The 13019-nt window shown below is 43.8% G+C and overlaps 1 protein-coding gene across 5 annotated transcripts in view; it reads left to right on the top strand.

Moving 5' to 3' along the window:
• Nucleotides 1-1403: 1403 nt before the first annotated feature.
• PCCB (propionyl-CoA carboxylase subunit beta) overlaps nt 1404-13019 on the top strand; it is a 76152-nt gene continuing 64536 nt past the window's right edge. For 2 of the 5 annotated variants that reach the window (XM_087430528.1, XM_087430529.1), the window contains exons 1-5: nt 1405-1618; nt 4226-4345; nt 5356-5424; nt 8112-8168; nt 9636-9749. In XM_087430528.1, coding sequence (XP_087286654.1) covers nt 1436-1618; nt 4226-4345; nt 5356-5424; nt 8112-8168; nt 9636-9749 — 543 coding nt within the window. In that variant the 5' untranslated portion in view covers nt 1405-1435. Of the gene's footprint in view, nt 1619-4225; nt 4346-5355; nt 5425-8111; nt 8169-9635; nt 9750-13019 lie in introns of all 5 variants that reach the window. The other 3 variants (XM_087430531.1, XM_004419342.3, XM_087430530.1) reach the window with 3 other exon arrangements.

Here is a 13019-nt window from a genome sequence, read left to right as displayed (position 1 = left end):
CCATAGGAGAGGGATCTGCAAAGCACTTTAGGAGAAAGGAGTCCTACTGCTTCCATCCCAAATCAAGTCCCAATTTCTGAACACGGCAAAATTCTTCACACTCTAACTCCATTATTGCTTTCCAGTCTCATTTACCATCATTCCCCCAAAAGCTGGGGACACAACTGTGTGTGTGAATCTGAACATGCCACTACTCCTGTTCCTTGGCATGCAAGTTACCTTCTCAGAGATAGTCTCCTTGACACACCCAGACTTGCCCAAATTCTCCCCCGTACTACCAGGACAGTCCTTGGTCTGTCTACCTCTTTAGGTTGGTGAGGTCCTTAAAGCAAGGACTCAACTGCAGGGCCACAAGCATCCTCTCCGGAATCAGACAAGATACAGGTAGGCTTCATCTAGCCACATGACTTCAGGCCTTGGACCCTCAGCTTCCCTGCATATCTAGCTGAACAATTACTACTCCAGGAAACGTAATAAGTATTGGTAGTTAGTTCTCGGCACATAGTAGGTGCTCAGAAATGTTTGCTGAATTGAATTGTATTAACACTAAAGTCCCAGGCCAGACTTTGGACTTTATGAAGACCCTGGCTGTGAGCTGGAGCTTGGAGGGGTTAATGATCAACTTGAACAGTTTTCTGTGGCTAAGAATGTGAAATATACACCTTGTTCTTTGCCTCGACGACCTGCCTGTTAGCTGGGGAAACACATGGACAAACTCCCAGGAGTTCAGTTCTAAATCCCTAGAGCAGTGGTTCTCAATACTCGACCAAGCATCAAAATCACCTAGCTGTCACCTGTTGAAACAGATTGCTGGCCGCACCCCCAGAATTTGGTTCACTATGTTTGGGATAGAATCTGGGAATTTGAAAGGTTGCATTTCCCACTGGCTCCCAGGTGATGCTGAAGCTGCTGGGCCCACACACTGAGAACTATTCACTGGAAGAGCCCCGTGCTCAATATATGGCACACAGCATGTCTCTGTGTTTGAATCCTGGCTCCACCACATCTTTAGTCTTGGCTCTTGACCAAATCACTCTACCTCTGTGCTTCACTGGCCTCAGCTGTAAAATCAGGATAATAAGCTAATGCAACACCTGGCACAGTGTTCAAAAAAATGTTGGTTAACTCTTATTATCTGTTCATTTCCTGGAGGAAGTGGGACGACAAAAGTAGAGGTCTAGGTAGTCAGAGAAGAGCAAGGACTAAGTCCATCTTCTGTGCAGCCAGGCGGGCACAAGATCTGAGGACCAGTACTATACTCCTCTGGGCGAAACCTAGCGGGATCTCGGGTCTCGAACTCTCGGGATTTCCGCCCAAGCGCGTTCTGCATTCCTGAGTCCCGCCCACGCTGCGCAGGCGCAGACTCTGCAGTGCCCACGCTTGATGCACATGCGTACTCAGGTGCGTCGGCTGGGAGCGTGCCGCCAAAGCAAAAATGGCGGCGGCTGTGCGCGTGGCGGCAGCTGTAGCAAAGCTCCGCGTTGTAGCGAGCAGTCTCCGCGCGGCGGTCCGCAGCGTGTGCAGCCAGCCCGTCTCCGTTAACGAGCGCATCGAGGACAAGCGCCGCACCGCGCTGCTGGGCGGAGGCCAGCGCCGCATCGACGCGCAGCATAAGCGAGTGAGTCCTGAGCGGGCTCAGGCCAGCCCACCCTTGCGTTCGACCTATCACAGCGTGCCCGCCTCGCGGCGCCCGAGGCCTCGCAGCCAATCCGCGCGGCGCCGGGGAGGGGCGGGGACGAGAATGTTCACCTTGAGAACCTGTTGCCTTTTACTAAAATGAGGATAAGCACTTTTGTGCTTTATCACTCTGCTTTCCCTTTGCAGTTTTAGAGAGCTGGCCGGCCTCCAGTCGGCTCACCACTCAACAGCTCTAAACTTTAGGACAAGTTACTTGATCTCTAGGAGTCAATTTATTCTAAGCAGAAGATAGTAGTAATTCTCTCACAATCTTATTGTAGCGTAGACAGTGAAGCAATAGTAGGCGCTTAAACAAAAATGCCGCTTGTTTTTCTCATGCCCCCTGAAAGAGGGGTGGTAGGTTCTTGCTCTATTTATGGAAGCAGGAAAATCGAGGCATAATGGCAAGGGAAGTAACATGGGCAGACTTTCACATTAACCTGGGGTGGGGTGTGTGGTGTGACCGCAGGGAGCTTGTGGAACCCCTGCCCCAGAATGCCAGCGGAACCCCTTTAGGGTCTCAGTGTGCATCGACCTGCTGGGTAGGAAAGGTGCGTGTGGGAAGCAGGTGGTTTTTCTGGAAGTGCGCAGGCTACTCTGGATGAGGCTGCAGTGAGCAGCTGAGGCACTGTCACCACCACCCAGGTTTGGAGGCGAGAGGTGAGAATCGCAGCTTGCCTTCGGAGATATGCTGGGTGAGCCATTTATTTATTTTTTGGTGAGGAAGATCAGCCCTGAGCTAACATCTGATGCGAATCCTCCTCTTTTTTTGCTGAGGAAGATTGGCCCTGGGCTAACATCCGTGCCCATCTTGCTCTACTTTATGGGACACTGCCACAGCATGGCTTGACAAGCGGTGCGGCGGTGCGACGGTGCGACGGTGTGCGCCCAGGATCCAAACCTGCGAACACCAGGCCGCTGAAGCGCAGCACGTGCACTTAACCGCTTGTGCCACCTGGCCGGCCCCTGCGTGGGCCATTTAATCACAGAAGAAACTGAGGCCCAGATCCGTGACCTGGAACTTGAAAGGAGCCTCGCTCAGTGCGTCCCTGACACGTGTGTGAGTCTGGATTGATGTGCTAGATGAATTAAATAACCTGGAAGATGCAGAAGAGAAATTCTGAAGGGCACTGAGGCACAACTCACAGCATGGGGAATGTGACTGGGGTCTTCAGTGAGGAGATTTGAACCAGCCCTTTATTTAAATCTAGATTGATTGTTGATTTAGATGTTGTAAATTCCCACTTGATAAGGGCCTGAAGGTGACAGTTCCTTTTTGACACTTGGGAGTAATTTTGGTTGATAGTGTGTCAGCAGTGCTTTCCCTCCCTCCCTCTGGGGTGGCTCTGGGGTGAGGGAAATTTTACATCATCCTCTGGAAAGGCCTGTCAGTGCTCCCGTGCACTCTTTCTGTTAGGACCCGTTGCTCAATTCCTCCCTGGAACATCACTCCACCCCTTCCGGGGCAGATCCTAGTGGGTTTAGATGCAGCTTCCAGAAGCTGTTTTTCTTTTGCCAAAGCGGACTTAGTCAGGAGGCTGACTTGATATAAATCCCCCACTCCACCCTCTTTTAAACAGTTTTTGGACTACTTCCATAGGATAGATTCCCAGAAATGGAATTACTGGGTCAAAAGATACGAATATTTTTAACACTTTGGTATATATTGCCAAATTGCTTTCTGGTAAACAACTTCTACTTTACACGACAGCGTATAGGATTGCCTGTTTAACATAACCTCACTGGCTTTGGCTACTTAAGGGAAAAATATAGCCAATTTGAGGTGTTTTTTTTGAGGGTGGAGGAGCAGGACAGTGGGCCCGGGTGTTTGGCTTGGTTTCAGGGCTTGGGAGCCCGAGCAGTGGAGGTGCTTGCTAGGTTGAGGGCTCCAATCTCAACCCCTCCAAGAAGCATTTTTTTACTCCTCTCAAGTGAGTTCTTGAGCATTCTCCGTCCCACTCCTTTTCTACTCAGCCGCTCCCTGCTGTGGGGTTGTCTCTGTACCATAGCATCATTGTCAGGTGTGGGGGCCCTGCTTTGGGACAATGTAGGATAGTAGAAGAAGCCCATGGAGCACGTAGTCCTGGAAGTGTCTTTGGGGCTAGGCCCTAGTGAGGTGAGCCTCTGTGGGTTTCCCTAGAAGAAGCCTGTGGATCTAGGGGTGTAGCCTCAGACCCTTCACTAAGCCTGCTTTACTTTTCCAGCTCCTTTTTCTCCATTCTTCTTTTTATGGTCCTTTAGGTCTCCAGTAAATGTTTGTGGAACTAGTTATCTTGTTCCGGGGTCAGGCTCTCCTTAGCCCCGCTTTTCCTCTCCACATTTCCCTCCTCCTACTTCCTTATTTGCCCTCCACAGTTGGCTCCTGGAGCACCCTGTCTGCCCTGATGTCCTTATTGGCTGAAGTCTACTGATCATACCGGTCTCTTGGGCAGGTTGACAGAATAGGAGTGAAGGGGAAAAACCTGTCCTCCTGGCCCTCCCATGAGCACTCCTTGCTTACTAACTTTATCTATGAGGACATCCCTGAGTGATTTTTGTTGCATTTTAGGGAAAGCTAACGGCCAGAGAGCGGATCAGTCTCTTGCTGGACCCTGGCAGTTTCGTTGAGAGTGACATGTTTGTGGAACACAGATGTGCAGATTTTGGAATGGCTGCTGATAAGAATAAGGTATCTGTTCACAATGGTGGTGTGAGCCTCCAAGTTGCACCTTCCAGCTGTGGCCCTGCTGGCCTACCCACTAGACTAATGAAGCCTTTCTGGGACTCAGGATACATTGAAAAATGTTCAAGTTAGGGCCCTGGAATTGCAGGAGTGCCTCTGGAGAAGCACTGCTGGGGCCTCCAGGTTCCCCCACTTACTTCCCTTTGTCTGCAGATGAGTGCACTGCCTATTCCTTATGCAGTGTGACTCTGGCCCAATTCCAGGGCTCTGGTTGTGGGTTCAGAGTTCTTGCAGTATAGAATGACAAACTTGGAAGGAAAAGTGAGAATGTCTTTTCATTGTGCTCTGGTCTGTCTAGGCACCAGAGACCCCAAAAGGCCAACCACTTGCCTCTTGACATAATTTTATGCTTTGGGGTTTTTGGTATTAGAGTCACTGACACTTCTTCTTTAATTGGTTGTTCTCCATGGGTGCACAGAGTTCTTTGGATTCATTCTTGGTCACTTTTCTTCAGGTCTGTATATATGCTATTCGTGACCAAAGATTTGTAAACTTGGCACCAAACCACCTGGCTCCATTTGAACCATTATGGGCCACATATTGATTGCCAAGATTCCAAGCAAAATGATGAGTTTGCCTTTTTAAGGTTTGGGGGTGGGGTATGTGGCTTTTAGAAGTTGCTATGTTTCTTTATATGTCCTTCTCCTTCCGGTGAGCATTTAGTAGTGGTGATCTTCGGGGGTCTCTTGATTATTCTGCTTTTAGGAAGGAGGATGAGGTCTAAGACAACAGTGGCCTTCACTTCTGTTGTTGAATCAGTAGCCCAGTGCTTGCTGTTGCAGAGCTGGGAGGGGAAGGGGAGATTCCTTCATCTTCCTTATTCATACTGAATTTTGAGGAATTTGGGGTGGACTTTTTGCCGGGATTGGGGTGGGGTTTCATTGGGGCATAATTGCCAGATTCATTTAAAGAAGTATTTGAGGTTTTTAACCTTTATTTTTCTATTTTTCTGGCAGTTTCCTGGAGACAGTGTGGTTACTGGACGGGGCCGAATCAATGGAAGATTGGTTTATATCTTCAGTCAGGTATTTCGTAACTCCAATGGACTGAGCGTTCCTGGAGGGCAGAGCCAGGAGCAAAGTATATGAGAAAAAAACAGTCTTGGGGGGAATTAAAACTTGCCTGTAGTTTGGGCCAGATAAGGGATTTACTTTGTTTTTCAGTGCGTATGTCCAGAGTATCATACTATGTGTTTTTTCTTAGAGAGAAAGAATCCTTAGTCTGATTGGGGGAGGGTCACAGGGCAGTAATCAGGTTAGAAGTCCCAGGAATCAGGAGTTTATTCCACGTGAGTGAGATTCCTGTTGGCAGTTTGGGTGTGGCCTGGAGGGCAGCAGTGCGTGGGCCTGAGAGAGCACGGTGGATGCAGCCTGGGCGAGGACGCTTGACTTTCAGAACCACAGGCCCCAGAGTTTTGGGCGTCCATGAAAGTGTTCAAACAAGTTTTGTCAGGCTGCATCAAGACAGATGTGGTTTCTTCACACTGAGACTGTAGGAGAACGTAGTAGGCAGAATAATGGCCCCCGAAGATGTCCAAGTCCTAATCCCCGAAACCTGTGAATGTGTTACCTCACATGGCAAAGGGGTGTTAAGCTCGTAGATGGAATTAATGTTGCTAATCAGCTGACCTTAAAATAGAGTATTCTGGGTTATCCTGGTGGGCCCAATGTAATCACAAGGGTCCTTAAAAGTGGAAGAGAGAGGCAGAAGAGGAAGTCAGAGTGATGTAGTATGGGAAGGACTTGACCTGTGGTTGTCGGCTTAGAAGGTGGAGGAAGAGGGTCATGAGCGAAGGAATGCAGATGGGTCTAAAAGTTGGAAAAGGCAAGAAGACAGATTCTCTCTTGGAGCCTCCAGAAAGGAGCATAGCCCTTTAGCCCAATGAGATCTATGTAGGACTTCTAAATTACAGAACTGTAAGGTATTAAATTTATGTTGTTTCAAGCCACTGAATTTGTGGTAATTTGTTATAGCAGCAATAGAAAACTAACACGACGGGCATGTTGTATACTTTTTTGGGTTTAATTTTTTTCCTCTCCTGAGAGGTAGAAATACATCTATAAATCTAAATATTTAGTCCCTTTTACAGACCTAAAGTTATAGAGCTTGTTTAGGAACCTGAAATGTTTTCTGGGTTTGATATTAAAATCATTATGCTTGGTTAATTTTAAATTTGTATTTAGACAATACTCATTTGCTAATTGAAATGTTATAAATGGGTCTACCAAAAGCTTAGCTAGAAGGAATCGTCTCTGTTTTTTGTAATTTATGAGAGCTAGGCAAAAACTTGTACAGAAGGAACCATTAATAAGATAGCTAGAACAAAGAAAGTTACTGTGATTTGTGGGCACGGTGTTCTCCTAACTGTTAAGCAGATACAAAAATTCATTCAGTTGATACTTTTGAGCACTTCTTATGCTCATGGGGTAGGGTAGAGGTGAGGGGGAGGTGGAGATGACTGAGAGAGAATTCTTATCCTGAAGAAGCTAATCATTTTGTAGATAGAATGGGACAGAACAGGAGTGACTACAGATAGGGTGAGAGAGGGTCCGAGCAAGTGCTGTGGGCTCAGGACAAGGGAAGATCACATCCAGGATTGGGGAAAGCTTTATGGAAAGTGGGGCATTTGAAATAGGCCCTGAAGGATACTGAGAGTAGGGAGTGATGAGCCAGCTTTTTTTAGTGATCCCCAAAATGTTAATATCTGTGTGCATTTTTTCTGGAGAGCTTCTGTTTTTCCAGAGAAGCAGCTTCAGTCTCTTGCCTGATAATTGGCTGTAGGTGTGTTCTGGGTGGGAGAGTATGGGAAGGGAGGGGCCAGCACTGGCTCAACATTCAGTGTACAGGCTCCCAATCTCAGCTGTTCTCAGCCTCACCTTTGTCTTCTTTTGTGGCTGGTGATTGTGAGTCCAGAAGCCTTCTGCTTAAGTTTCTTTAGAGAAGAAACCTTTCTCCTCTCAAGGTGAAGGAGAGGCCCTGTGGGGTCTAACTGCTCCTAACACAGACTTCACATCAGTCTGTTTTTCACCCCTCCTCCCCTCCCACTTTCCATGGTTCCCGAGTTGTCCCCTCCTCGTGGTTGCTCCCTCTGCAGGTGTGTGGGCTTCCATTTGCTCCCTCTAAGTCAGATACTCTGCTTGTGCTTTCAGTTCCCCTCACATTTGTTCAATGTCTCTTCTGCTGCTGTTTCCTCTTCCTTTTTTGTCCTCATGGGCTGAGTCTGTTTTTAATTCCCCACTGTCTTTTTGAGGGGGTTTTAGGAAGGAAGTCATTCTTGCAAGAAGCCCTTTATATCAGAAGGTAATGAAAATCCATAGGCAAGAGGAAGCATGAGGGTTCTGATTCACTTTTTTCACCTCCCTTGTCAAAACAGCAAGTGTTTCCTAGCAGTAGAAATGCCTGACTGTTTGACATCCATTGAATCTGATTTTTCAGGTTAGTTCTGCATGAAAAGTTTTCCTTTCCTCAGAGCTACAAATCATTTTTGTAGAGCAAAGGCTAGGTCTTTTGCTCTTGATGATACATTAACTCCTTTTAAGATATTTTATTCACTATTCCATGGAATAATTTATGTCACACTTTAGTCTTAATTTTTAAACTTCTGAAAATCTTGTAAGATCGTTTGTCTGAACTTTCCGTTTCCTCCTCTTACTGGTTCTTTATCTCTGGCTAGTCACTATATTTTATGTTGATTTCATTGTTTTCTTTTTAGGATTTTACAGTTTTTGGAGGCAGTCTGTCAGGAGCACATGCCCAAAAGATCTGCAAAGTAAGTATTTAATACTGAAAACAAATCCAGTACTTTCATAAGTCTCATAGTGCATGTTGAGTGTTGTTGGGGTGCAAGACACTGAACTGGGTATGTGGGGTGGGGCAGAGGTGTGCAAGATTTGCTGCTGACCCAAAGGTGCCTTCAGTCCAGGGCAGGAATTTCTTAACAGTTTTCGTACCATAGATCCCTTTGGTAGACTGGTGAAGCCTGGACCCTCATTTTTTTTACATGCATACAGTAATATGTAGGATCACAAAGGATTAAAGATATTTAAAACAAAATCACATTTGTAAAGTGCTTCCTTACTAATGCATTAATAAGATTTAGCAGTGGATCTAAACTGCTATAATTTCAAAGTAGGCATGAGTGAAAATGATATTTCAGGATATCTGCAACAACTTTAATGTGACATAAAAATATCTGTGACTTCTATGAATGACAAAGTCACAGGTATTTCTAATACTACTGTGGTTTTTTTTGGCCTGTATTCGTAATCGAAGGAAATGCTAAAGATCAGCTAGAGTTAATAAAGATAAAGATGTAAGTTTTTTCCCATCCAGGTTCATCAACTCCCTGAAATTTATTCACAGACCCCTTGGGGTTCTGAGGATCCCAGGTAAAGAACCCATGGTCTCAGTGGAGAGTCCAGGTGCTAAAAGATAAAGAGCAGTGCAAGGATTACATGATGGTATTTAAAAAACCCTGCCAGAGATTAGATGCTTTGGAGATGAATAAAAGTGTAGACCATATTTGGGGAATTTTGGAATTAAAGGTAGAGTTGATTGGTAGTGGCGGGGCAGGGCTTCCTTCTATAATGGAACACCTGGATTCTAGACATGGTCCTGTTGTATATTACCCCTGAGACCTTGAGCCAATCACTTAACTTTTAAACCTTCCTAATTTTTCTCCTGCCTCCTATGATGGTTAAAAGAGATAATGGAGTGAAAGTGCTTTGTAAACTGTCAAGGGCTGTTAGTAACGTTGTTCATTAGGCTGTGAACTGCTGACTCATGAGGAAAATCTGTCTCATTAGAAGTAAAAGCAGGCCTGGGCCTGGCCTCGTGTTAGCAGATGGGTCCACACTTATTTTCACAGAAATACTACATTGTCATTCTGTCTACTATCAGCTCTTTCAAAAGAGTAACTGGGAACAAACTGGTTGCTGAAAAATATTACGACTTGGGCCTGTGGCTCTAGAAAGGTTGCCATGAGCAGTCTTACACCCTGGTAATGGGAGGTGCTTTGGCTCTTGGATGTTTGGGGGCCATTAATCAGCCCTTTAAGTATCTGGTTCTCTGTCTTCCATGAAGATACCCAACCATGATGGGATTGAAGGCAGTGTTACTGACTGCTGTTGTGAAAAGTGCATTCAGAAAATTTTCTAGAAAACACTGTGGTGCTTTGTAAATGCTATTTTTGATAATGGGATCAGTTGTCTCACAAAAGATTTCTCTGCTGTCTCAGATCATGGACCAGGCCTTGACGGTGGGGGCTCCAGTGATTGGACTGAATGACTCTGGAGGAGCACGGATCCAAGAGGGAGTAGAGTCCTTGGCTGGCTATGCAGACATCTTTCTGGTGAGAAACCTGTTAATAGAGAAGAGAGTAAAAAGAACAGGGCCTAGTTCTCTAAGCTGTGTCCTGGTCAAAGCTTCACATCTCTCCTCATTGTTCTCTCCCTTTGTGTCTGTTCTGTGGCTCTTTCTTGTGTCACTGGGGTGGTGTGAAGGGTGGATGAAAAGCAAGAGAGAGTAGATGGGAGGGTTTTTTTTTCTCATAGCTGCTTGGGAAAACAAAATTAAAGATCATTCATAAGGGAAAGTCACTTAAATATTTATCTTCTTTTTTCAGAAGCAAGGGAGAGGCTTAAAAGGTTAAAATGAACTCACTTGCTAGAATTAGAAATTTAAAAATGCAGTGCTTTTTATTTTTTGGTTAAAACACAAAGTCATTGTACAAAGTTGAAGTAGTAGTACAAAGAAAAAAATCACCCCAAATGCCACCATTCATAAACATTTGGTGAACATCATTTCACATATCTTTTTGCTTACTTACAGACCAAAAGAGAAAGAAATGAAAAGAAACACAAAAATGTATTATTTGAAATAGAAAGTATATTGTGAGAGATACAGTAAGGGAGGTTGAGGTGAGAGAGAGAGACTGCCAGTTGGAAACTGGAGAAAAGAGACAGATCAGCAATTCCAGGGAGGGGAGGAAAGAGAGGGAGAAGGGAGGAAAGAGACAGGCAGACATTGTTTCTAATCAGGCCAGCTGTTCTTGTCATCCCCTGGCCTGCAGGCTTATGAGGGTTTTTATCCCTAGCCACTGCCCTTTGTGATCAGTCAGAAAAATGTGTGTTTACTTTGTGGAAGATACTCTGCTGGTTGTGAGAGTACTTATGTTAGTTGAGAAGCCACTTTGTAGATCTTAAACCTACCTTTTAATCTTTAAACTTGAGCTCTAGGAATAACCTGCTGGGTAGAATTAGTTCTTTGGGTGGCTTGACCAGAACAATTTAGGCCTGGAAGGTCTCCTTTGGCCCCCAGCCTGGAAGTTATGCCTGTGTTAGAAACAAAGGAAAGGGTAGCCCTAAGAGAAGTGGTGTAAACCACTGCATTTTAGACCTCGTCAGGATTTTAGAATATCGTCTAGTCTAACATCTTTATGGGGGAGTGAGATTTTGTTTTGTTTTCAGGGCATATAGTCTTTAGTGACTTTAAGATCTGCTTTGCTTAATTAATTGCTTCCTAATGCTGCATGTCATATCTCCATCCCCACCCATTTCTTCCTGCCTGTATTATTTTTTGTTTTTTTGTAACTTTATTTTGATGTAATTTCCAACTGCATAGAAAAACTGCAAAAATAGTACAAGGAACTCCCATATGTCCTTTACCCTGATTCACCAGTTGTTTACATTTTGCCCGTTGGCTCTAACATTGTCTCTCCTTATATCCATATTTCCATGTTATATTTTTCTGAAACATTTGAGAGTAAATTGGAGATTGTGCCTTGTTTATCTCTTAAATCCTTGATTGTGTTTCCTAAGAACAAGGACGTTCTCTTATAACCAGAGTACACGATTACAGAAATCAGGAAATTTAACATTGATTCATTAATATTATTCTTATCCATGGTCCTTATTCAGATTTTATCAAATGAGCCCTATGTAGCCCTCTACAGCTTTTTTTTGGTTTTTTCCTGGCTAGGATTCAATCCAGGATTAAGTACTGCCTTTTGTTGTCATATCTCTTTAGTCTCCTTTAATCTGGAGCAGTCCTCCATGATCTTGACATTTTTTTCAGCAGTTTTGTATTGAGGTATAACTTATAAACCATAAAATCCATCCATTGTAAGCATACAATTCAATTATTTTTAATAAATTTATAGAGTTGTGCAATCCCACAATCGGTTTTAGGACCTTTCCCTCCAACAAGATCTCTCCTGCCCATTTGCAGTCAATCTCTACTCAGCCCTAGGCAACCACTGATCAGCTTTCTGTCTCTGCAGTTTTTTCATCTGAGTCTTTTCACTTAGCATAATGTTTTTTGAGGTTCATTCATACTGTATTTTGTATCAGTGCTTCATTCCTTTTTATTGCCAAATAATATTCTATTATGTGGATATACCACATTTTGTTTATCCATCCAGCAGTTGATGGACATTTGGGTTGTTTCTACTTTTGGCTATCATAACACTGCTATGAACCTTTGTGTATAACTCTTTGTGTGGACATATGTTTTCATAACCCTTGGTTAGATACCTAAGTGTGGAATTGTTGGGTCTTATAAGTTTATAACTTTTTAAGAAACTGCTGAATTTTTTCCAAAATGACTGTACCATTTTACATTACCACAAGTAATGTATTGGGAGTTTTGGATTCTTTACATCCTTGCCAACACTTAGTATTGTCAGTCTTTTTCATTACAGCCATTTTTAGTGTTATATTGTGGTATCTCACTGTGGTTTTAATTTGCATTTCCCTGCTGACTAATCATGTTGAGCATCTTGTCATGTACATGTTAGTCATTTGTGTATCTTCTTTGCTGAAATATCTATTCAGATTGTTCATTTTGTAATTGGATTTTTATTTTTATTTTTAAAAGATTTTATTTATTTTTTTCCCCCCAAAGTCTCAGTAGATTGTTGTATGTCATAGCTGCACATCCTTCTAGTTGCTGTATGTGGGATGCGGCCTCAGCATGGCGGAGAAGCGGTGCGTCGGGGCGCGCCCAGGATCCAAACCCGGGCTGCCAGCAGCGGAGCGTGCGCACTTAACCGCCAAGCCATGGGGCCGGCCCTTGTAATTGGATTTTTAAGTTGTAAGAAGAATTCTTTATGTATTCTGGGTACAAGTCCTTTATCAGATACATGATTTGCAAATATTTTCTCCCAGTCTGTGACTTGTTTTTTTATTTCTTAATGGTGGCATTTGAGTGCAGAAGTTTTAAATTTTGAAGTCCAATTTATCACTTTTTCTTTCATGGATCATGTTTTTATTGTCATATTGAAGAACTCTGCCCAATCCAAAGTCTGGAATATGTTAACCAATGTTTTCTTCGTGGAGTTTTATAGATTGGCTCTCTTAGATCTGTGATCCATTTTGAGTTAATTTTTGCATTTGGTCTGAAGTCAGGGTCTAAATTCATCCTTGTCCCATTACCATTTATTAACATGACTATTCTTTCCCCATCAAATTATCTTGGCAGTTTGGTGGACAGTCAATTGGCTATAAATATAAGGGTTTATTTCTGGACTGAATTCTTTCCATTGTCCTATGTGCTTATCCTTACATTAGAACCACACTGTCTTTTTTTTTTTTTTTTTTTTTATAATTTTTATTTCTTGATT

This window comes from Ceratotherium simum, chromosome 5 (genome assembly GCF_057802395.1).
Source record: "Ceratotherium simum simum isolate JZ-2026a chromosome 5, ASM5780239v1, whole genome shotgun sequence".
Taxonomy (NCBI): Eukaryota; Metazoa; Chordata; class Mammalia; order Perissodactyla; family Rhinocerotidae; genus Ceratotherium; species Ceratotherium simum.
The sequence above is the reverse complement of the archived record's forward strand: the minus strand, read 5'-3'. Positions and strand labels throughout refer to the sequence as shown.